Source organism: Scyliorhinus canicula, chromosome 5 (genome assembly GCF_902713615.1).
Source record: "Scyliorhinus canicula chromosome 5, sScyCan1.1, whole genome shotgun sequence".
Classification (NCBI taxonomy): domain Eukaryota; kingdom Metazoa; phylum Chordata; class Chondrichthyes; order Carcharhiniformes; family Scyliorhinidae; genus Scyliorhinus; species Scyliorhinus canicula.
The window spans coordinates 30550301-30576440 of record NC_052150.1 but is presented as its reverse complement, the minus strand read 5'-3'; the positions used below and the strand labels follow the sequence as shown (position 1 = coordinate 30576440).

General features: G+C 48.1%; 1 protein-coding gene across 1 annotated transcript in view; it reads left to right on the top strand.

The window, feature by feature from the left end:
- The window catches only part of LOC119965888 (collagen alpha-6(VI) chain-like), a 204048-nt gene that overhangs the window by 150860 nt on the left and 27048 nt on the right, over window positions 1-26140 (top strand). The window contains exons 29-33 of the mRNA XM_038796853.1: window positions 9384-9446; window positions 15639-15674; window positions 16646-16682; window positions 18102-18116; window positions 19926-20419. Of these exons, the coding sequence (XP_038652781.1) occupies window positions 9384-9446; window positions 15639-15674; window positions 16646-16682; window positions 18102-18116; window positions 19926-20419 (645 nt within the window). The remainder of the gene's footprint in view (window positions 1-9383; window positions 9447-15638; window positions 15675-16645; window positions 16683-18101; window positions 18117-19925; window positions 20420-26140) is intronic.

Below are 26140 nucleotides of genomic sequence, written 5' to 3'. Positions count from 1 at the left end.
TTCGGCGACTGAGCACATGGAACTTTTAATTAGAGACGCTTGCGTTGCTGGCATGCAGTCCCCTTCTATCCGCCAACGATTCCTGGAGAAGAACGCCCTCAGCCTAGCTGAGGCACGGACCCTTGCAACCTCGCTGGAGGTAGCTGACCTGAACGTCCACGCATACACCCCCGGCCGCGCAGCAACCCCCTGACTTCATGGCACGCGCCACCACCGTCCTCCGTGGACCCCGACCCCCCCCCCCCCCAGACCTGCGCTGCGGGTCGCTCCAGCAAACTAGCGGGGCCCTGGTGCTATTTTTGTGGCCTCTCCAAGCACCCCCGCCCGTGCGCCCAGCCCGCTCCGCTCTGTGTAAGAGCTGCGGGAAGCAGGGCCACGACGAGGTGGTCTGCCAGACCAAGCCGGTCGCTGCTGTTCCGCGGATCGCCCCCTCCGGACCCCCCTAGGGCCCAGCGCCGCGCACCAACCGGCCCGCCTCTCGGCCCCCACAACGGCCCCACGGTCCTCCCGACCCTCGCTCCCAGCTGCCCCGACCGGCCCGCCGACGCCGCTGACACTGTCCCCAGCCGTCACGAGGTTCCCACGGGCGACGCCATCTTGGCCCCGGATGCCATGTGCGGGTCCTGGGCGCCGCCATCTTGGGACCCCGATTCCACGTGCGGATCCTGGGCGCCGCCATCTTGGGCCAACACGGAAGGCCCTGCCAGCGATTACTCTGCCACCGAGGAGGATCCGGAACTCTAGCCACGACTTGCTTCACACTCGACCAGTCGCAACCACGCACGCTCGCCAAGACTACGACAACGATCCAGCTCAACGGACACAAAACGAGATGCCTGCTGGACTCCGGGAACACAGAAAGTTTCGTCCCCCCCCCCGACACGGTAAGACGCTGCGCACACCCCATCCATCCAGTTAAGCATAAGATTGAATTGGCCTCGGGTTCGCACTCCGTCCAAATCACCGGGTACTGCATAGCGGACCTCACAGTCCAGGGGAGGGTCCGCGGGTCGGCGGCCCTATTCCCCCTTTTACTGTTTGCAGCCTCGCGTCCCTCAAAGTGTACCCCCTTCCTTGTTTGCTAATCTCACCCCAGATTGTAAACCTGTCGCCACTAGGAGCAGACGATACAGTGCCCAGGACTGGACCTTCATCGGGTCCGAGGTCCAGAGGCTCCTTAAGGAAGGAGTTATCGAGGCCAGCAACATTCCCTGGTGAGCCGAAGTGCTGGTAGTTCGGACTGGGGATAAAAACCGGATGGTCATCGATTACAGTCAGACCATCAACAGGTTTACGCAGCTGGACGCGTATCCTCTCCCCCGTATTTCTGACCTGGTTAACAGGATCGCAAAATACAAAGTCTTTTCCACGGTGGACCTTAAGTCCGCCTACCATCAACTCCCCATCCGCGTGAGTGACCGAAAGTACACCGCGTTTGAGGCAGATGGGTGCCTCCACCACTTCCTCAGGGTTCCATTCGGTGTCACAAATGGAGTCTCGGTCTTCCAACGGGAGATGGACCGAATGGTCGACAAGCATGGTTTACGGGCCACCTTCCCATATCTCAATAACGTCACCATCTGCTGCCATGACTAGCAGGACCACGACATCAACCTCCAAAAATTCCTCCAAACTGCAAAACTCCTTAATTTAACCTACAACAAGGATAAGTGGGTGTTTAGCACCGACCGTCTAGCCATCCTTGGCTACGTAGTGCGTAACGGAGTGATAGGCCCCGATCCCGAACGCATGTGCCCCCTGATGGAACTCCCCCTTCCCAACTCCCTCAAACGCTGCCTGGGTTTCTTCTCCTATTACGCTCAGTGGGTGCCCAACTACACCGTCAAAGCCCGCCCCCTCATCCAGTCCACCTCCTTTCCCCTGTCAATGGAGGCCCACCAGGCCTTTAGCCGCATCAAAGTGGATATCGCAAAGGCCACGATGCATGCTATCGACGAGTCCCTCCCATTCCAGGTCGAGAGCGACGTGTCTGACGTAGCTTTGGCGGCCACCCTGAACCAAGCGGGCAGACCCATGGCCTTCTTTTCATGAACCCTCCACGCTTCCGAAATCCGCCATTCCTCGGTGGAAAAGGAGGCGCAGGCCATAGTCGAAGCTGTGCGATATTGGAGGCACTATCTGGCCGGCAGGAGGTTTACCCTCCTCACAGACCAACGGTCAGTAGCTTTCATGTTCGATAATGCACAGAGGAGCAAGATCAAGAATGACAAGATCTTGCGGTGGCGGATCGGGTTGTCCACGTACATGTACGATATCTTGTATCATCCTGGGAAGCTCAACGAGCCTCCCGATGCCCTATCATGCGGTACCTGCGCCAGCGTGCAGATTGACCGTCTCCGCTCCCTCCACACGGTCCTCTGCCATCCAGGGGTCACCCGTTTTTACCATTTTATTAAGACCCGCAACCTGCCCTACTCCGTTGAGGAGGTCAGGACCGTCACCAGGGACTGCCACGTCTGCGCCGAGTGCAAACCGCACTTCTACCGCCCTAATGAGCGCATCTGATCAAGGCATCCCACTCCTACGAACGTCTTAGTATAGACTTCAAGGGTCCCCTCCCCTCCAACAACCGTAACACATATTTCTTGAGTGTTATTGACGAATACCCCCACTTCCCTTTTGCTATTCCCTGTCCCGACATGACCACAACAACCGTTATAAAGGCCCTCCTATCCATCTTCTCCCTGTTCGGTTACCCCGCGTACATCCACAGCGACCGGGGGTTCTCCTTTATGAGTGACGAACTGCGTCAATTCCTGCTCAGCAGGGGCATAGCCTCTAGCAGGACGACCAGTTATAACCCCCGGGGTAACGGACAGGTCGAGCGGGAGAATGGCACCATTTGGAAGACCACCCTGCTGGCCCTAAGGTCCAGAGATCTCCCTATCCCCCGTTGGCAAGAGATCATCCCCGACGCCCTGCATTCAATCCGGTCTCTCCTCTGTACTACCACTAATCAAACACCTCATGAACGACTTCTTGTTTTCCCCAGGAAGTCGCCCTCAGGATCCCCTCTCCCGAGCTGGCTGGCCACCCCCGGGCCCATCTTGCTCCGGAAGCATGTGCGGGTGCACAAGTCCGACCCGTTGGTGGAGCATGTCCAGTTACTCCACGCCAACCCGCAGTATGCGTACGTGGAGTATCCCGACGGTCGGCAGGATACAGTCTCGCTTCGGGACCTGGCACCCGCTTGCGTGCGGCCTTCTCCCCCTACATCAACACCTCCCCCCCCCCCAACCCCAATTCCCCCCAGCACCCCCCACGACCCAGCGCACATGCCCCCTCTCCCCCGATTACAGTGTCTCCACCACCGGTCCGGGGTACGGAGACACATCTACGACCGACGTTCCCGGAGGCAAGGACGACCATCGGCCCGACGTCACCGGCTCCACTGCGACGGTCCTCCAGAACACCATGGGCACCCGACAGGCTGATCGTGTTCATCTGATGCGACCATGGGACATTTTGTTTGGACTTTGTTGTTATTCTGTTGCACCTTGAGTTAGTAGTAGTAGTAGTATTGTTTTTATGCCACGAGCCAGTGGGCAGCCCACCTTTCTCGATTTTCGCTGCTCATACCACCAGTCCTCAGACACCCCCCCCCTCTTCCACTTACACAAACCCCCCCTCCCGCCTTCTTTCTCCACAAGGAGTGAATGTGGTGGTATGAATGTGAGCACTGCCATTGGTGCAGAGCATTGGTTTCCCATTGGCTCTGGCTGGTCATGTGCCTCTCGTCCGATTGGCTGGGACTAGTCATGTGACTGCTCACCAATTGGTCGAGAGGCAAGTAGACCCCGCCTCCGAGGCGGGGTATAAGTACCCAGAGTTCCTGGCGGGCGGCCTTTCTCTGTAGTCGACCACCGGGCTAACAACTAGCTGATTAAAGACACAGTTTGGATCTTCATCGTGTCTCGAGTCCAATTGATGGTACATCATGGAGCAATGGAGGGAAGGTGACATTTTCCCCACCGAACACCCTCCCACCTGATTCAATGCTTCCGCATCTGCAAGCTCACCAACGGGGAGGGTAGTACCTCGATTAACAAAAGCTGTTGCAAAAAGCTTCCTTTTTGTTCATCTCAATCACTTCCCTTCCCCTCAATGGTATTTAGCACTCAATAACGCCGAAAGCTAGGGCAGCAGGGTGGCGCAGTGGCTAGCACTGCTGCCTCACGGCGTTGAGGTCCCAGGTTTTATCCCGACTCTTGGTCACTGTCCGTGTGGTGTTTGCACATTCTCCCTGTGTTTACATGGGTTTCGCCCCCACAACCCAAAATGTGTGCAGGCTAGGCAGATTGGCCATGCTAAATTGCCCCTTAATTGGAAAAAATGAATTGGGTACTCTAAGGGCTTGAATATTCGTTTCTATTCTGTAAAGTACTTTTTGTACTTCCATCACACCCCTGTTCAGGGTACAAAAGAATTGGACAGAAATGTCCGAAGAAAACAACCAAGTATAATTTACAGTGCGAAAATCAGTATGATTCCTAATGCCCCCAGTGGCAATTTTCAGGCATGGCGAAGACATTTTTGCCGCATGTGAAAAATGCCGCATCTGATTTGGCTACACCGGGGATCAGCACCAACACCCTGATGATTCAGATCTCTGCAACCTTCATCCACTGTTTGCAGAAGGGTCATGGTGTTCTCTTTGTGGGGGGGAGGGGGGGGCACACTGTTGGACAACAGGTTAGTCCTACTCCATAAAGCGGGAGATGATGAGGTTATCACTAACCCTCGACTTCCTGCCTGGACTCTAATCTCTGGATGCTCATCGGCCATTTCCTCGACTCTCTCCTGAATGTCCACCTCATCCGGGGACACGTGCCGCTCCTCAAGGTCTTTCACAGGATGGTCGTCGCCCGCTGTAGAGCAAGGCTGTGTAGGGCATTCAGGCCAACACAATGCGAGAGGCCCAATGGGGGCTGTACTGGAGGAACCCACCAGACCTGTCAAGGCAGAGGAAGACTGATAGACTGCTCCATCAAAGATCGGGCGGCAGTGTGAGCACCACTTTACCAGATGTCTGCTGCGGCTCTGCTCTCCACACTGGCGCCATCAGCCAAGACCTGAGGGGATATCCCTGTCCCCTAAACATCATCCCTCCATCCTGGTGTGACCCTCAAAAATGGCCAAGGCTGTAACCATCATGTATGCCCCCTGGAAAACATGCACACATGTACATGATGCGCATCTGGTGGTCACACACCAGCTGCACTTTGAGGGAGTAGAATCCCTCTTGTTTAGGAAGGGTACTCCCTGGTGCCATGGGGTGCAAAGAGCAATATGGGTGCAGCCAATCACTTCCTACACCTGTGGCTATGTTGCCGAAGCCTGTAGCCCTTTCATCCAGCTGAGCTGGTCAAAATGAATAAAATCCAAGGTCCTCGCATAGACTTATGGGTGGATGCAAGTGATATGCTACACAGATCATCCGTGGATCCCTGGAACGACTCCTTAGCGTAAAGATTGAGGGCTAACGTGCCCCTTACAGCCCCGGAGAGCGGGTGTTTACCTCTGCCATGTGGCGATACATCCGCACGGATGTTGCACAGATACCGCACATTCTCCCTGGTGAGGTGGAGTCTTCAATGTTGCCCAATAGCTCCATTAAGGACACTCGGTGTCATAATATACACCAGTATACCATGGTGCAGACACACACACTGATGGACATACGTAGGACCAATCAACATGCATAACACCGCAGCCAATCACCAGTTAGAGCACACTCACTATAAAGACAGAGGGCATCAGTTTTCCCACTCATTCGGGATGCAGCCTTTCAGAAGGACAGAGGTTACAGCTTACAGCACAGACCCTCACCATGTGCTGCGTGATCAGACTGGTTAGGATAGGCACAGGTCTTTAGTTTAATCTAACATCGTGTTAACCCACAGTAAGAGTATGTATAACAGTTTATAGTTTAATAAAATAGTGTTGTACTATTTTAATTGTTGGTGGCCTGTATGTATTCCACGGATCCAGAGCACCCAACATGTCACTCAGGTTCTGTACAGCCTTTGTCTCTCACTGTGTCTTTGTACCTCCTGCAGGGCTGGTACAGTCGCCAGCCTCTAAACATGGTCTCCTGCCACAGGGACTTCCTGGTGTGCCACCGCACGTTGCTGCTGGAGTCTGTGCTCCTCCAGTGCTGTGATAAGAAGAATGGCCAGCTCTACTGTCTCCATACTAATATTGATCAGACTTCTGCGAGGGACGAGAGAGAGGAGATCTGGTTAGGGGCAGCACGGTAGCATGGTGGTTAGCATAAATGCTTCACAGCTCCAGGGTCCCAGGTTCGATTCCCGGCTGGGTCACTGTCTGTGTGGAGTCTGCATGTCCTCCCCGTGTCTGTGTGGGTTTCCTCCGGGTGCTCCGGTTTCCTCCCACAGTCCAAAGATGTGCGGGTTAGGTGGATTGGCCATGCTAAATTGCCCGTAGTGTCCTAAAAAGTAAGGTTAAGGGGGGGTGGGGGGTTGTTGGGTTACGGGTATAGGGTGGATACGTGGGTTTGAGTAGGGTGATCATTGCTCGGCACAACATCGAGGGCCGAAGGGCCTGTTCTGTGCTGTACTGTTCTATGTTCTATGGTTGGTGTCACAGCCGGATAATATTATCACCTCCCTTGACCCATTGGCCTCACGGGTCTGGAAGCAGCCATTCCCAGACTTTATCCGGTGGTGACCACTTGCTCACAGCTTAGGTGCCCTGTCATCTCCATTGCAGGACTGGTCCCGAACCTATGACCTCGAAAATCAGACTTACCTTTGGACTCCTGTGCGGTTTCCTCTTCCTTATTCTCTATATCACTGGGGGTTCTGACAGGAGGATTACATGCTCGCTCATCCCAAATGGGCGGGGTCAATATGACAGCGATGTCTGCCTTGGAGACCATTGGATCCTGACTGGCAGGCATTGGGGTCCCGGTATAGAAGCGAGCCCAGTGCCTCTTTATCCTGTGAAATCAAGCACTGAGCCTTGAACCATGAGTACTCAGCCCATTCCTAGGGACTGTGGGAAGCTGACTTTATAAAGGGTTAACTCTTGATGGCCAATTAGTTTGACGAGCATGAGTTCCCCCCCCCCCCCCCCTCCCCACCACCCCCGGCCAGACTAGACATTGTGTTGCCTTCTCTTTCAAGGTCCCATCCACCCAGCCCATTAGGCCCGGCACCTGGACACCCACCCTCTCCCGGCCCAGTCGGACATCCCACTACTCCCCCCCCCCCCCCCCCCACTCCCCGGACCTGGTCAGTGGGCTCTGTGCCCCAGGGCTCCCTGGTGCTAGGTGGAGACAGTGGTGCTCACCTCCTTCCTCCCTCTCGGAGGTCATGGCACCTGGTTCCCATTTTTATAAGTGGTAAATCGTGCTGACAGAACATCCGTGCCTGGTCTCACTGACACAACAGTGGTTATTAGTCATCTGAACTTTATCCATATGTTCCTCCAAATCTGCCACTTTACAAGCTTTTTCTCTTCCCAGTGCGCACATTGTTTCGCAATGAATGCTCATTAAACTGCCAGTTGCTGTGGTTCATTGAAATTAAAATTGTGGTACATTTTACTGCTCAAGTTTACCTTTTACAATGTTTAACATCTCTGTTCAGCTTCACTTAATTAATAATATTTTACCTCACATTCTCATTTTATTTCAACATCACTGTACCATGGGCGTTGGCATTTGAGCTAAGTTTCTCAATTATGAGGAAAGCCACAATTGTTTGCCCTCCTTTAGCTCCTATTTCTAATGTTTTGATTCAGTCCCTCCACTACCCTGTTTAAAAACGCAGAGGCTGCCAGCTCCAGCGGGTTTACATGACGGCCCATTTCTAAATGAGCTGCACTAACTTAATTGCTGAAATCTCTTACATGGCCAACCTTTTAACCTTCCAGGCAAAATAACATGCAAAAATAACCATACAATGATGACAGCACTCAATCCGCACGGTGGCACAGAGGTTAGCACTGCTGCCTCACAGAGCCAGGGACCCCGGTTCAATTCCTGTTTCCTCCCGGTACTCCGGTTTCCTCCCACAGTCCAAAGGTGTGTGGGTTGAGTAGGTTTTTGGGGATGGGGCAGAGACTGGGCCTAGGTAGGGTACTCTTTCAGAGGGTCGGTGCACTGTAGGGATTCTACAGATTCTATAGTGTGAAAGATGCCTACAGGGGGCAGCAGGGTAGCATGGTGGTTAGCATAAATGCTTCACAGCTCCAGGGTCCCAGGTTCGATTCTCGGCTGGGTCACTGTCTGTGTGGAGTCTGCACGTCCTCCCCCTGTGTGCGTGGGTTCTCCTCCGGGTGCTCCGGTTTCCTCCCACAGTCCAAAGATGTGCGGGTTAGGTGGATTGGCCATGCTAAATTGCCCGTAGTGTCCTACAAAAAGTAAGGTTGTTGGGTTACGGGTATAGGGTGGATACGTGGGTTTGAGTAGGGTGATCATGGCTCGGCACAACATTGAGGGCCGAAGGGCCTGTTCTGTGCTGTACTGTTCTATGTTCTATGAAACTGAATGGAGTGAATTAGCTGCAAAACATGAAGTAGAAAAGAAGCTAGTGGTCCAAAGGCACTTGAAGGCAACGGAGGATTGGAATGAGGTATAGGTCAGAATTTTTCAAATGTAGGGATTGATATTAAACTTCAGATCTGTACCAATGATTTGGATTTAATGCCTGTTGCTATGACGAAGTATGTATGAAAAGAGCAACGTCAGGGGCACGATATAATCAAATCGGAACAGAGTCCCATGATGAGCGTGTTTAGCCGGGTGTTTCCCCGCGCTCGCAGCGTCAAGAAAATTCACGCTATCTACTGGGCCTCTGTTTCAATTTGGGGCTGCAGTGGGGAACGCCCTGACAAGGCCGCACTTAGTCCCGTTTCCTGTATTGAGGAGCTCTGCTCGCCGAAACTCCTCGATGCAGGAAGAAATCGGAACACCGTGTTTAAATGGTGAGTTTAAATTCACTTATAAGGCCCCTCCCCACATCCAACCTCATCCCCACAGGGCAGCCCGAGGTACAATCCCCACTGTTGGAGAAATGCCAGCTTGACACCTTGGCACTGCCACCCTAGCACCCTGTCAGTGGCATCATGATCCTGTTGTCCAGCCAACTGAGCTAAAACTGTCCCCCCCGCCCCCATGATTACATTGAAGATAAATTACATCATTCGCAGTTCTTGCAACCTCATTAAAACATCCTGTATCAAAGATTTATGAAATGTTTAAGAAATATTGCCAATCCTGAAATGAAATTATAATCACAGCTGTTTTTACTTGTAAAACTCTTTATAACTATGACTGATATTTGTGTTTGATAACGTTTCAAGTGGAATAATGTGTTTTTTTAAAATAATATTAGGGTGTTTCTGGTCCTTCTGGTGATCCTGGTGATGCAGGCATGATTGGATATCCAGGAGAAGGGGTAAGATAAGTTCCACCAAATGAGAAACCTGTCATAAAAATTAATGTACTACTAATAGTTGTCACCAAACATGAAAAGAGATGTGCATCATCTGCAATAAAAGTGCTTGGTAATGTTACAAAGTGTGATCTATGATTGTTATTCTTATTTTGTGGTTTTGTACTTACATCAACTTCAGCCCATATAAGAAAGTACTTTTCCGAGATCAATGGTGACTTTTAGTGTTTAATTCATTCATTCGTGTGTGCTTTGCCCGCAGGAAGGTCCTTGGTTTATTGTCTTCTGATGCTTCACGCCGGGCTCTTTTCTTGGCAGCTTTTGTCAATGGTGGTTTGCCATTGCCTTCCACTCTCAGGGGCTTGGCAAGGAGGCAGCTCCTAAGTCTACCTCAGCCAGAGCGGGAATTGAACCTGCACTGTTGGTATTATTCTGAAACATTTGCTAGCCCACGTAGTCAACCGAGCGAATAGCCCCAATTTTCCTATTGCAAGAATTAAATAACATATATTAAAGTTTTGATCATAACTTTAACCTCTACTTTAGTCTATCAGATGCAATGCTGCCTAATTGACAAATGTTACTTTTTCTCTACTGCTGTACTTTTTATCTGCTGTGCCCAGGTTTTCAGTTACACCTCAATTCTAAACACTGTTTTTGCTTCATAAGTGCTCTTCATTACCCAGCAAGGACTTTTCCAAGGAGGAGACACCTCAGAAGTGAAATTTGGATTTGTGGGACAAGCACCAAAGCTGATTGCATTCCTGGTGGTGTGTGCTGTGTTGTCAGCTGCTCCCAGCATGGGCTATGTGGTGCATCATCCATTGAGAAGGATACCCATGGTGCAAGTACTAGAATAAATACATTTTTTATATTCATAATGTCACGAGGCTGAACTGGCTTATGCAATGCTCATTATCCAAATTTGGACCAGGGACGTCCATTCAACACATTTTGGAGGTTACTCACCAAAGACCAAGCACTCAGCTGCAAGATGGGCCCTGAAATTGCTTGACTTAACAGGCACCCGAATTTCAGGTGATGAAGGAGCTAAGTTCCAAAAGCTAGTAATTCCAAACAAACCAGTTGGACTTTAACCTGATGTTGTAAGACCTCTTACTGAGCCCGCCCCAGTCCAATGCCAGGATCTCCATATCATTGTTGTGACTGTACCTTTAAGAAATGGATGTTTATTGAATAGCTGTAGTGGGTGTACCTTTAAGAAATGGTGTTTATTAGATAGCCGCAGTGATTTCAGAGAGTGGGTGGAGCTAGGCTGTCTGTCTGCTTTTACTTTTGCTTTGGGCTCGCAGCTACAGGGTGTGTTTAGTTTTGTTTTGCAGATTTGGAGAAGCTGTAGTCACAGCAAGATGTGTATGAATCTTTGCAAGCTAAAGAATGTTCATTTGCTGATTTCAAAGTGGTAACTGCTCTCAGTAGGGAAGTTAAACCTGATGTTTTTCTGTAAAACATTTTTTTTTCTGTCTTATGGATGTTGCAAGGAAAGATTAAGAGTTACTTATAGAGTATTATATTCTTTGGGGGATTTATTGGTGTTGATAGTTGTTTTTTGATTTATTATTGTCACATGTATTAGTATACAGTGAAAAGTGTTGTTCCTTGCATGCTGGACAAACAATTTTACACCGTACATAGGAAGGAAAGAGAGACTGCAGAATATAATGTTACAGTTATAGCAAGGTGCAGAGAAAAGATCAACTTAATACGAGGTAGGTCCATTCAGAAGTCTGATGGCAGTAGGGAAGAAGCTGTTCTTGATTCGGTTGGTACGTGACCTCAAACTTTGGTATCTTTTTCCTGACAGAAGGAGGTGGAAGAGAGTATGTCCGGGGTGCGTGGAGCCCTTAATTACACTGGCTGCCTTTCTGAGGCAGTGGGAATTATAGATAGAGTCAATGGATGGGAGGCTGGTTTACGTGATGGACTGGGCTACATTCACGACCTTTTTGTAGTTTCCTGCAGTCTTGGGTAGAGCAGTCTCCATACCAAGCTGTGATACAGCGAGAAATAATGCTTTTTATGGTGCATCTGTAGAAGGTGGTGAGGGTCGTTGTTAAGATGTTTACTGCGGGTTTATAAAGTGTTAACTGGTTTCATAAATAAATATTGTTTTATTTTAAAAGTACTTTAATGCTCAGTTGTATGCACCTGTAAGGTTGGCCCCTGTGCTCCCATAACCACAATCTATTAGAAGTTGTGGGTCAGGTGAAGTCCATGATACACTTTGGGGTTCTCTAAACCCTGGCCCATAACACTATAATCAGGTAAATGCAGTGCCAGATCCAAATTTGCTTGCTGCCTAACTCCACAAGAACTGTCATGTGAAGGTGCCAATTGAAAACCACCATACACTATTAATAACACAAAATGCTTTTTAGTCCACGTGACTAAAAGAATAGTTGAAGAAGAGAAATACATTTTGTAAGTAAACTTGTTGGAGAATTTGAGTGAGGGAGGGGAACCCCAAGATCACTATAATTTAGATTAGTATCTTGGATTTAACAGCTCAGTGCAAATTGCACAAATTTACAGATGGCATCATGGAGATTAAAACCTTGGAGCCATTTAGCAAACAATTGCATCTACGTTACAGTAGTGAAATTGCATAAACTAGGTTTACAATCTCTAGGAAACAGAAAAGAAACTGATGATTTAATAGCTGTTACTCAAGTTTTGAGAAGGAACTGGTGATCAAGGCTGAATAAAAGGATACTGTGTGTAACCTTAAGATCAGAGACAGGCCACTCAATTGAGAAATTAGGAAACACACAGAAAAGGTGGTTGAAGTGGGCAATGCACTCTCAAATAAAGCAATTGATGTTAGTTCAATTAATAAATTTACATCTGTGATCAATCAGATTTTTCTATCCAAGGCTATTAAAAGAATAGGAGCCAAGGCAGGTGGATAGAGTTAGGATACAGATTACCCATGAATGGCAGAGCTGGCTCGAAAGGCTGATTAGCGCACTCCTTTTCCCATGTTCCTCTATATTGACACTTTATTTGATGCTCTTTTTGAAAGAATGTAGCATGTATGGGCAAGACTTAGGAAAAAAACCTACATTTAAATCTGTTTTCATAGCGCTTCCTGTGGCTCTGTAAGTTTACTGAGCGAGTAACGATTCATACATCCTGGAAAGGTCCAAGGATTAATAAACGGGTTTTGCTGATTTAGACGATCTCAATCGAGGCAGCAGATAGGAGTGCTGCTATTAGCTTCTACGGCACTGCCTATAAAAGTGGAAATCCACCCAGATCTCTGTTCCTGCTTACTCTCTGGTGACCCCCACTGAACTGTGGACATGGGCTGAAGTTGAGACTGTTCTGATCTGGGCCCTTCTATTTTGGCTCTAGGTGTGAGACTTGGTTCTTAGGTGGACTATATACATTCTCTGATATCGCCTCAACAATTGTTTATTAGTATTACTTCAAACATGTTACAGAGTAGACACATAATTCTTAGGCATTTTCCAACTTTTCTCTTCAGAGTCTAACACATGACTGACTGATGTCAATGGTACACCATGATCCATGTCATATCGAAGCATATCCCTTCTTTAAATCCTTTATATTACTGCTCCCTACCTCAATATACTATTCTACTTTTTAGCAGAATTGAACAATTTTCATTATTTCTGTAATTTTCTTCTTTACAATTACTGATTCCACTAAACTCCAACTGCGACTCTTCCTCTCCCCAAATCGCAGTTCTAGGATTTCAATCTCCTTCCATACTCTTGGCCCTTAGGAAAGAGGCTTGGAGGCAGATGAGCCTTCTTCTGTCTCTGGTATGACATCATGCAGAATAGGACAATACTTTGTGAGCATTGCTGACCCCATCACTGGGAAGCAGAGTGTAGGTTTTCCATTGGTTGAATAGCAAGGCCAATGGAGACTTTGCAACAAAAGACTGATCCAAAAGAGAAGATTGAAGACAGTCGATCTTTGGGCCATCTGGGACTAGAAGAGAACAACTCAGGACCCTTTGAAGAACTTGTTGCTTCCGGGAAAAAGCTTATGAATAGAATTGTCTTCAATACTGGGAAGACATTCATAGCTGTATCATCAACTGTTGTATCAAAGACTGAAAAGGCACTGAAAATCTGAGATTTCAATGAACTTGCATGATGATGAAAAACATGATCCGCTTCCTGCAAGACTGTCAGGAAAAGAAGAAGTGACGATTTCCCAATGATTTTTCTGGAGGGCCGTTTACTTTCTGTAGGCAACAGTAGGACAGCCATACTTGCTTCTGTATGAGGTTGCTCTAATATAGGTGATGCGAAGGATTACTGAGAAAGAAAAGAGAAAGACAGCCTCACCTTCAGTGCTGTGATAAATTTCCTATTGACAATGAACTCTGGGTCCAGATTGCTGTATAGGATTCCACAGCTTCAGAAATGCTTAATAGTCTGCTGTGGCTTCTGAGCTGGCCTCCAGCTCTGAGCAGAAGAATACGTTTGACTGGGACTTCAGAATGGCTGGCAATTGACTTTAAACCTGGTGATGTAGCAGCTGTCAAGCAGTGTGATCTGTGGACTCTAACCTGGACTCAGACAAAGCATTCTCTGTGGAAGACTCTTCACGGACAACAGAAGATAAAGTAGGCAATACATCGGTAGATTCAGTGGAACTAAGATCTGAATGCTGCTCAGCAACTAAAAGCACAGAAAATTCTTCTAAAAATACAACAGGGCTCTCACAAGCTATATTGATCAAGTGGGAAGGATGAATCATTCTCTAGGATCTTCACCTCCAACAGATCACTCAGTATAGCAGTGGTTTCTTACTCACTAGCCTCTGAGAAGAACCAGTTCAAGTCCGGCAGATCTTCACAGGGATGGTCACCATCTACTGCAGTGCCTCGTGTATTCTCCATCTCTGACCTTACTTCATGAAGAACTGAGAGATTCATAATGTCCTTGTCTGTCAAGGGTCTAGTGGATGGCGTGTCTATAAATAAAAGAGTACATTGCTGAGTGTATAAACCTCCTCTGCTTTTGAAGTTTGCCTTTCCACTGCTTCTAAGTAAAAGGTCAAAGGCGGAAACAATCGTGTTGGGTAATGTCACTGGACTAATAGCCCACAGGCCAGGGCTAGTTCTTTGGGGGACACGGATTTGAATCCCACCATGACATAAACAAATCTGGAATTAAAAGATATTCTCAGTAGCGGTGACCATGAAACCATCATCAATTATTATAAATCCCATCTAGCTCATTAATGTCCTTTAGCGAAGGTAATCTGTTGTCTTTACCTGGTCTGTCATACATGTAACTCCAGATCCACAGCAATGTGATTGCCTCCTACCTACTGAGATGGCCGAGCAAAATAGGGTCGTTATTGGTGGAATTTAGCTGGAACGGCCAGAAAATTCCTGCCCGTGAGTCATTCAAATGATGTGCATCATCTCACTTTTTTTTTTAAGATTCCTCGAATGATATGAACATTGCCACTCATTAAGGTTGTCGTTGAACAGAGAAGGAATCAATCAGTTGCTGCCCTTTGTAGACATGTAGCTCTGAGGCATAATTTTAACATCTCACTTGAGAGTCTAACACATGACTGACTGAATTCATCATCATTTACAGCAGATATTGGCATATCCTTTATGCTAGAGACCAGATTCAACTGTAATATCTCTTACGATCAAGGATCTTGCTTTAAAAAAATGCGAGATTCACAGCTACTTGATGAAGACAGTGGGAAGTGTCCATGAAAGAATAATCAGCAAAATATCAATACCTTTCAGGATAGAGGAAGACAGCATTCTTCTTATTCTTTTTGGAATGTAGCTTTGCAGTAAAGGCCAGCATTTGCTGCCCCTCCTTAATTGTCCATTGAGCTGAATGACATGCTCAGCCATTTCAGAGTGCATCTAAGAATCAACCACATCGCTGTGAGCCTTGAGTTACAAATAGGCCAGACCAGGTAAGGATGGCAGATTCCCTTCCTTAAACAACGTTAGCGATAACTGAATTTAAATTCCAACAACTGCCAAGATGAGATTTGAACCCCTGTCTCCAGAGCATAAACCAGGGCCTTTGGATTTTACTAGTCTAGTGACATTGACACTACGCTACCATCTCCCCCCCCCCCCCAAATAAAAATGAGTAAGAATTAAAGAATAAATGTATTTTTTTTTAAACAAGATTAATTTTATCTTTATTTCAGGGCCAGAAAGGACCTCCAGGCCAAGCATTGGAAACGGTACGTAGTCTACTGCACGCACATATATGTACATATAATATACATATATATAATATTGAAAGTCCCATAGCGAGTGTTTCCCGGCACTTGTAGTGCCGAGAAACACATGACTATACAACGCGACTTCAGCGGGGAATGCACAGCTGAAGCCACACTTAGCCCCATTTTGTACACTGGGGATCTCTACTCACTAGAACTCCCCAGTGTAGCGTGAAATCGATCTCCAATGCCCTTTAAACAGTCTCTACACCCCCTCATCAGTCTGAAAGTACTCAGGGAGGGGTAAATCCCCCTCCTGTACCCCCCAACAGCCATGCAGAGCACCACCAGTCCGATTGCCCACAGCAAAAAAATACCACCTTGGCATCTAGGCAGTGCCAACCTCACACCCTGGCAGTTCCCATGCCAGCTGGCAATGAAATCGAGGCACCTTGGAAATTACAGGCTGGCACCCAGGTAGTACTGACAGACTGGATGGCAAGCTGGCACTGCCAGGGCACCACCCTGCTCAATGGGCATGCAGCTGGGAATCTGCAACCCCCTGGAAGACCACTACGAGTGTCGTACCGTCTGGTCCCTGTTTGTTGGCACCAGAGCTGAAGGGTGCTCACCCGAGGTCTCCGAAGAGAATGGAATGAATCCCAAAGCCTCAAGTACCTTGGGAATCTGCACATTAGAGCAAGCACACTGTCTCACTCTAATATGCACATTTGCCAAGAAGTGATCCTGCCACAATGGGCGGGATTTATTTGCAACATCTCGCAAGACTGGGTTAGATCTCGCAAGGCGCTGTGAGTCGGGTAGATCCCGGGAGCGGGGTTTCCTGTCTTTTATCGGTCATGCTGCGCCATGGTGAGCTGCTTTTCCGACAGAGCGTGGCCACTGGATTATGCCCAAAATCTCCACTCATGCAGTGTAATTGTAGGATTTATGTAAAGTTTGTTTGCAAACATTTCTTATTTTCATTGCAGTCTTGTGGCCTTGTAGCATATATACGGGAGAACTGCCGTAAGTAACAGCCCTTTTAGTTTCATATCAGTGATTTTGAAGCTGCAGTCACAGATATCATGGGATAGTGGGGCAGTGATGTTTGCTTGTTTGCTTCTGGCTCTTTCTTCTGCAATGTGGGACAACCACCAATCCCATGCCCCATCCCCCCAGAATTGCCCCTTGCCCCTATCCACACGCCCTGCCCACGCACACCCGGCCGCAGACATGTGCCAGGGGCTGGGGCCAATCCCCTGGGTGGTTGAAGGTTGACCGCTGTGTCTGTGTTGCTGCCTCCCACAGTGTTCAAACACAGTGTCCATGCACCAAGGTGTGATTGGGATACTAGGCAATGAGCCCTACATGCTACATGGCCCGCCCGCCCATGGGGATCCACTTGGCATGTGTGAAGTACACACATAACTATGATTGCCAATTGCCGATTAGCGATAGTCTTCAGCCGCACAGCCAGAGGCCTCCACAGTCAGTGGGAGTTATGGGTATTCGGTGGGACAGACAGGCAGCGGTTGACCCCAGAATGGGAACACATGGTTCAGGGACGGCATGGCAGGCCAGCACAGTTCCACACCCTCCCCACTCCGCAGAGTCCCCCCCCCGTTCCCCCCCAGCCCCGATGCCCTCAGCCCCCCATGGTGGTCCACCCCCAACTCGGGTTGCATCTCCTGGTTCCCCCCCTCCCCCCCCCCCCCCCCTCCCCCCCCCCCCCCTCCCCCAACAACAGGACAGCATGCCCAGTGCTCCTGGGCTCACTGACTGTGAACAAAGTTGGCTACTTCGGCTCCCGGCAGCAGCCCATCCACCTGTTCCACGTTTTTCAAAAGGAGTACTAATCTTCACCAGTGTGACCACTTTCTGGGAAGGCCTCTGAACCACGGGTAGCCAATGGATGTGTGGTAGTTCCCGTTAATTCTATGGAAATATGGCTTAAGTGGTGATAATTGGTTTCTAGCCACGCTACGGTGAGATCATGTTTTCTCCTATGGGAGCGGGCTGGTTACATGGCAAATGGTTTGGTACCTGGTGCGGTTTTCATTTTCTGCCTCTCCCGCTATTCACTCGCCTCATTTCACTCGAGCGAGAGTGCAACGAGGCCGCAGAATCACGCCCCTTATTGATCTCAGTATTAATTATTAATTCAAAAGTGTTTGTACTAACAGAAATTTAAAATGACTGAGCAAAATACAGTATTCAAGACAGTGGACCATCAAGCCAGTTTGTTAGATAAACTAAATGTTTCCTCATGCTTTACGATCAGAAGTAGCACAAGTAAATTAAACTGCAAACCCACTTTTAGAATATGGTTTTGGAGTTGCAATGGTTAGACAATTGACTAGTTTTGTATTTCAAATGAACAAGTAATGAAAATAAGTCATCCATTGGAATTTCAATCAATAATTTTACTTTCTCTTTTTCTTTTAGCTTGTTGTTCACAAAGTAAGTAATCTTTATAGAGTTTTGCAAATCAAAGCATTTTCCATTCCTTAGAATGCTGTCCCTGTCTTGCATGAGTATGTGATATTGTTACGATCCCAGTTCGTGTTGCTATTGGATGGGAAGATTCCAGAATGCGACCCTGGCTTAAGAGATCGTAACTTTTAATTTTTTCAGAAAGCTTTTAGGAACAGAGTCACAGGAACGCTAATTAGTTTTCAATAATTCATTTATTAATCATGAAAGGTTTGATTGTACATTCGGTGGATTGGCTATGATAAATTGCCCTTAGTGACCAAAAAAGGCTAGATGGGATTATTGGGTTACGGGGATATGGTGGAAGTGATGGCTTAAGTGGGTCAGTACAGACCCGATGGGCTGAATGGCCTCCTTCTGCACTGCATGCTCTATGTGTAATACAGTATTCCTTTACTCCCCTCCTAGATCACGCATGTATACAAATTTTCAAATGTAACCCCCCTTCTGAACCAAATGGCCGATGCCACTCAACTGATCTTCCATGGATTTCCCTCACCATCCCCCCAGATGATTGTTACATGAGGGTTTCCAAACTCCATTCCCAAAAAGACTCGCTTTAAGAACTTCTTTCAAAAATGCTTTCCATCATCTGCTCACATTATCCTTTCAAACAAAGCTTCTGCTCCACTTTTAAACAAGAATCCAACACCTGGTTTTCCACCTCCTTTCCGGCTTCCTTTATCGTAAATTGCAACATGCATCCAAATTTCTACACAAACGCGGGTACTCATTCCCCAAACAGAATATTATTGCTTCAAACACTGGAAATAAGGGCACCAGACCTTGTGATTGCTTCAGATATGTGGTTTGTTTGTGACCAATGCCATCAGCTCCTCTCTTCCCAGGTCAGACTTTGACTTCCATAAACAGTCAGGATTTTATGGCCTTCAAGCCACTTGTTCCTTGACAGTGTGGCGTTTGCTGGCAGTGGGGTTCTCTGTTCCCACCACTGTCAATGGGAATTCCCATTTAAGCCACCCCACTCCACCGGGAAATGTGGGGGTGCAGACTGTAGAATCCAGCCACTAGCGAACAGCTGAAGACTTCTTGCCAGTATCCTGTTCTCAAGTCAGTTCTTCTTTGATTCTTTTTACTTCAATGTTCCTGGACCTTCTTTTCCATCCCCTTGTTCCTAGATCTAACTGTCCTTTAGTTCCCCTGGAGATTGCTTTTGGGCACCTTACTCCAAAGCTTTCCTGCTTCTAACAGATCTGTGAGAGCTGCTTTCTCTCATTACCTAGCTCCAACTGCTATAAATCCAGCCAAAACTACTCAAAAAGCATTCAGACCCAAAAGGTGCCCCTGGTTACTAAGCATCCATCTTTATACTTCTCCAGCTTGTTTACTTTTCACGCAGTAATCCTCTCAAAATACTATAGCAGCACAGTTTGAATGAAAACCAACAATCCTCAGATGCAAACACCTTTGTCTAACATGAATCTAACTATAAGATTGCCCTTCCTTACATAGCAACACTAAATGAAACCCACTTAACGCTTTATTTCTTCTGCGGAATCTTCTGTGGTTGGGATCTTCCGCTCCACCGCCAGCGCACCCATGCCCACGGGTTTCCCGACAGGGTGGAGTGGCCACAATCCCATTGGCTGGCTGTCGGAACAGAGGATCCCGCTGCCGGCGAGGGCGCACCACACAGGAAAACGTGGCTGGCGGGCTGGAGAATCCCGCCCCTTATATTTAACAATCGATGATGTAAGACTACCTTTATTTTCCTGACAATGTTTTAAAACATTTTGTTTCCTTGCATTGTTTCAGAAAGAGGAGAGTGCCCTGCGTATCCCACTGAGTTGGTGTTCGGTCTGGACAGGTCTTCAGATGTCACATTACCTATATTTGAAAGGATGAAAGGAATTGTAATTAAGTTCCTGGAGGACATTAACGTCGCTGAAAGCAACTGTCCCTCCGGAGCTCGCGTGGCGGTTCTTACATACGATAACGAAGCAAGGCCTTTCATTCGATTTTCAGCCTTTAAGAAAAAACATTTACTGCTGAAAGAAATAGAGGGGCTAAGATATGAAAAATCAACCAATAAACGGAATATTGGCACTGCTATGCAGTTTGTTGCAAGAAATACATTTAAGCGATTTCGTAATGGTATCCTTGTGAAGAAAATAGCTGTGCTTATCACCAATGGAGGATCCCAAGACACCGAGGCTATAACGACAGCTGCCACTCAATTCAGAGCTTCTGGTATCACTCCAGTCATCATCTCCTTTAAGAACATTCCAGAAGTCAATCGAGCTATTCAGGTGAGGAAAGTTGCAAAATAATATAATATATATATATATATATATATTACCATTCAGCTGTTTAAAAAATGTCACTTGTTCTGCAAAGGGTGTAAGTTTAGTTGGAGTTAGAAACAGCAATATGTGCATAGTTTTATGGCAGCATTTCGTATAGGTGACCAAAAATGCCAAATGGTGACCAAAAGAGTCAATGGGGATATTTTCTGCTGCCGTTTTCAGGAGGGGGGGTGGGGGTCGACAGCGAGAGCCAGAAACCCCACGGGTGTCCCAAGGCACGGTTTATGCCGGCGGAATTTTCTGTTCCGATTGTGTCCACCCCCCGCAAATGACATATTGGGAATCTCTATGTTCACCGTCAGGATCCCCATTTGAACATATTTAAATGCAATTATCAGCCCTTTCTGCCAGACACTCCCCCTGAACCTCTCCACCACCTTCATTTCAAGCCGCCGTGAATCTCAGCAGGTCCCCCAAGAGGTTCACCTGGGGAGCAGAAACCGCCAAAGTCACGCAGGTGAGGTTGTCTCCCGGGGGGAGAGAGCCCTGCCCGGGCACTGTTGCATGGATGTGTGGGTGTTCTGTCGGGTGGAGTTGATCCATGGAGGGCGGTTTCTATTTTTATTTCAAAAGGGCAACCTGATCTTTTATAGACTGAATTGCTGGGAAAGCATCCCCGCTATTGTCGGCAAGCCCAGAGCCAACTTTTATTCTCCGTGACAGCTCTGTAATTCCAGCAGTGTTGCTCGCAGCAGTGACCATTGCTGGAAGCACACACAGTTTCCCATATTCAAAGTACGTGGAGCTCAGCACCAGGTAAGCCTCACGGCAGAGACTGGAGGAAGGCCATCCAAGATGGCAATGAGAGAGGGTCAGGTTGGAAAGACCATGGAGGTGGGGAACAGCTAGAGGGCGAGATCTGTGCTGGGGAGAGGCATGGTTGGCAAAGGAGACCAACGAGGGGGAGGCATCCCCCGCTTTCCTTCCCTGGGCACAAGCAAGCATCCCGCTGGGTGTAGCGCTAAGAATTATACTCAGAGACGAGAGAGTAGTACAATAGAGGCTTTATTGCTGTGCGATGCTATTCCTCCATGTGCAACTGTAGAATAGGATCTCAGTGACTCACACGCATATTTATACACAAGCTCCCTGTGGACGGAGCTAGCCGGCAGGGGCTTACCGGAGGAACCTGTATTACAGGTACAGGCATACATCCGCCTGCTGCAAGTACACATCACTACAGTAGTTATATCACCACATTCACCCCCTGTAAAAAAAAAAATGAGTCCGGAGGGGGTGACGTGTAACTATAAAACAAAAGATGAGCTATTTACAAGAGGGTCCAAACAAAGAAAACCAAGAGTCCATCCGGTCAGCAGGTCACAGGTTGAGCCAAACCGGCGGTCGAATGTTCCGCTGTGATCGGCGTAGCTGTGGTGGTGACGTCGGTGCAGGTGCTGGCGGTGTTGCTGCTGGCTGCTGGCGGGATGACTCCAAGAGTGAGCCGAAATCTTCCGAGAGCGAGCCGAAATCTTCCGTGTCCTCCAGTGTGGGCAGGAGGACGAGGGATGGACCTGGTGGGGACGAATAAGGGGGCGCCGGGGAAAAGGAGGGTGACGCAGGGGAAAAGGGGGCGTGGGCATGGGATCGGCACCTGAGGGAGCCAGGTCCCGGACCGAGACTGTGTCCCGGTGGCCGTCGGGGAACTCCATGTAGGCATACTGAGGGTTGGCGTGGAGAAGGCGTACTTTGTCCACCAGAGGTTCCGCCTTGTGGTGTCGGACATGCCTACGGAGACGGACTGGGCCCGGAGTCGTGAGCCACGTCGGGAGCGACACCCTGGATGTAGACTTCCGAGGGAAGGCAAAAAGACGTTCATGGGGTGTACTGTTAGTTGCGGTGCACAGTAGTGACCGAATGGAATGGAACGCGTCAGGGAGGATCTGCTGCCAGCGAGCGGCTGGGAGGTTCCTAGACCGTAGGGCCAGCTGGATGGCCCTCCATACCATCCCGTTCTCCCTCTCTACCTGCCCGTTTCCTCGGGGGTTGTAGCTGGTCGTCCTGGAGGGTTTCAGTTATCTGGACCACTGAGAGCTCTTCCGGGGCAGATGTGACCTGTATACGAAGGACGGGTTGCATCTATACTGGAGAGGCATAAATATTCTGGCCGCGAGGTTTGTTAGTGTCACACGGGAGGGTTTAAACTAGTATGGCAGTGGGGTGGGTACCGGAGAAATAGGTCAGAAGGTGAAAAGGTTGAGGGAGTAAAGATTGAAAAGAAGCGCCTATCTGTGCCCCTGACTATAGGAAAAAGACCAGTATGGCTATGAGGAAGAGCAGACAGGGAGATGTTGCTGGAAACAGCAGGGCTGGTGGCCTGAAGTGCATATGTTTTAATGCAAGAAGTATAACAGGTAAGGCAGATGAACTTAGAGCCTGGATTAGTACTTGGATGTTGTTGCCATTACAGAGACCTGTTTGAGGGAAGGACAGGATTGGCAGCTAAACGTTCCAGGATTTAGGTGTTTCAGGCGGGATAGAGGGGGATGTAAAAAAGGTGGAGGAGTTGCGCTACTGGTTAGGGAGAACATCACAGCTACACTGTGGGAGAACACCTCAGAGGGCAACAAGGCTAGATGGGTAGAGATCAGGAATAAGAAGGGTGCAGTCACAATGTTGGGGGTTTACTACAGGCCTCCCAACAGTCAGCGGGAGACAGAGAAACAGATCGGTAGACAGATTTTGGAAAGGAGTAAAAGCAACAGGTTTGTTGTGATGGGAGACTTTAACTTCCCCAATATTGACTAGGACTCAGTGCTAGGGGCTTGGACGGGGCAGAGTTTGTAAGAAGCATCGAGGAGGGCTTCTTAAAACAATATGTAGATAGTCCAACTCGGGAAGGGGTTGTACTGGACCTGGTATTAGGAAATGAGCCCGGGCAGGTGGTAGAAGTTTCAGCAGGGAAGTTCCCCGGACAGGCACCGGAATGTGGCGACTAGGGGCTTTTCACAGTAACTTCATTGAAGCCTACTCGTGACAATAAGCGATTTTCATTTCATTTTTCATTTCAGGAACAGTGACCACAATTCAGTAAGTTTTATAGTGCTGGTGGACAAGGATAAGAGTGGTCCTAGAGTGAATGTGTTAATTTGGGGGAAGGCCAATTATAACAATATTAGGCGAGAACTAAAGAATCCAGATTGGAGGGTAAATCAACATCTGACATGTGGGAGACTTTCAAATGTCAGCTGAAAGGAATTCAGGACCTGCATGTTCCTGTGAGGAGGAAGGATAAATATGGCAAATTTCGGGAACCTTGGCTAAAGAGAGTTATTGTAGGCCTCGTCAAAAAGTAAAAGGAGGCATTTGTCAGGGCTAGAAGGCTGGGAACAAAGTCTGTGAGGAATATAAGGAAAGTAGAAAGGAACTTAAGCAAGGCGCCAGGAGCGCTAAAAGGGATCACGAAATGTCATTGGCAAATAGGGTTTAGGAAAATCCCAAGGCTTTTTACACATACATAAAAAGCAAGAGGGTAGCCAGGGAAAGGGTTAATCCACTGGAGGACAGGGGAGGGAATCTATGTGTGGAGGCAGAGGAAATGGGTGAGGGCTGAAATGAATACTTTGCAAGAGAAGGAATTGGTGGATTTTGAGTCTGGAGAAGGGTGTGTAGATAGCCTGGGTCACATTGAGATCCAAAAAGATGAGGTGTTGGGTGTCTTGAAAAATATTAAGGTGAATAAGTCCCCAGAATACTGAAGGAGGCAAGAGAGGAAATTGCTGAGGCCTTGACAAAAATCTTTGGCTCCTCACTGTCTTTAAGTGATGTCCCAGAGGACTCGAGAATAGCCAATGTTGTTCCTTTGTTTAAGAAGGGTAGCAAGGATAATCCAGGAAACTACAGGCCGGTGAGCCTTACGTCAGTGGCAGGGAAATTACTGGAGAGAATTCTTCGAGACAGGATATACACCCATTTGGAAGCAAGTGGACGTGTTAGCGAGAGGTAGCACACTTTTGTGAAGGGGAGGTCATGTCTCACTAACTTGATAGAGTTTTTCGAGGAGGTCACGAAGGTGGTTGATGCAGGTAGGACAGTGGATGTTGTCTATATGACTTCAGTAAGGCCTTTGACAAGGTCCCTCGTGGCAGACTGGTATAAAAGGTGAAGTCACATGGGATCAGAGGTGAGCTGGCAAGATCGATACAGAACTGGCTAGGTCATAGAAGGCAGAGAGTAGCAATGGAAGGGTGCTTTTTTGATTTGAGGGCTGTGACTAGTGGTGTTCCACAGGGTTTAGTGCTGGGACCTTTGCTGTTCATAGTATGTATAAATGATTTGGAGGAAAATGTAACTGGCCTGATTAGTAAGTTTGTGGATGACACAAAGGTTGCTGGAATTGCAGATAGCGATGAGGACTATCAGAGGATACACCAGAATTTAGATCGTTGGAGACTTGGGTGGAGAGATGGCAGATGGAATTTAATCTGGAAAAATGTGAGGTAATGCATTTTGGAAGGTCTAATACAGGTAGAGAATATACAGTGAATGGTAGAACCCTCAAGAGTATTGACAGTCAGCAACACGGGGGCGCAGTGGGTTAGCCCTGCTGCCTCACAGCGCCGAGGTCCCAGGTTCGATTCCGGGTCTGGGTCACTGTCCTGTGGAGTTTGCACCTTCTCCCCGTGTATGCATGGGTTTCGCCCCCACAAATAAAGATGTGCAGGCTAGGTGGATTGGCCACGCTAAATTGCGCCTTAATTGGAAAAAATGAATTGGGTACTCTAAATTTAGGGAAAAAAAGAGTATTGACAGTCAGAAAGATCTAGGGGTACATGTCCACAGGTCACTTAAAGGGGCAACACAGGTGGAGAAGGTTGTCAAGAAGGCATACGGCATGCTTGCCTTCATTGGCCGGGGCACTGAGTATAAAAATTGGCAAGTCATGTTGCAGTTGTATAGGACCTCAGTTAGGCCACGCTTGGAGTATAGTGTTGAATTCTGGTCGCCACACTACCAGAGGAAGTGGAGGTTTTAGAGAGGGTGCAGAAGAATTTACCAGGATGTTGTCTGGTATGGAGGGCATTAGCTATGAGGAGAGGTTGAATAAACTTGGTTTGTTCTCACTGAAACGAAGGAGGTTGAGGGGCAAACTGGTCGAGGTCTACAAAATTATGAGGAGCATAGACAGAGTGGAGACTTTTTCCCAGGGTAGGGGGGTCAATTTCTAGGTGACATAGGTTTAAGGTGCAAAGGGCAAGGTTTAGAGGAGATGTACGAGGCAAATGTTTTACACAGAGGGTAGTGGGTAATGGATTACCCACTGGAACGTGCTGCCGGAGGAGGTGGTGGAAGCAGGGACGATGGTGACATTTCAGGGGCATCTTGACAAATACATGGATAGGATGGGAATAGAGGGATACGGACCCCGGAAGTGTAAAAGATTTTAGTTCAGACGGGCAGCATGATCAGCGCAGGCTTCGAGGGCCAAAGGGTCTGTTCCTGTGCTGTACTTTTATTTGTTCTTTGGAGAATTTTACAATGCACCCACCCCAACATCTACAAATCCATTGCTGGTGGCCCATAAAATTCTGCCCTTAATTTTCAAGTCTGTTTTACAAAACTCTTGACACTTTCACGACTATTTGAAACCTGTTAAAGGGTTTTGTTTTGTGCCTAATTCTGATGCCCTGCACATTTCAGTTTCTCTTTCCATATTAGAAGTTC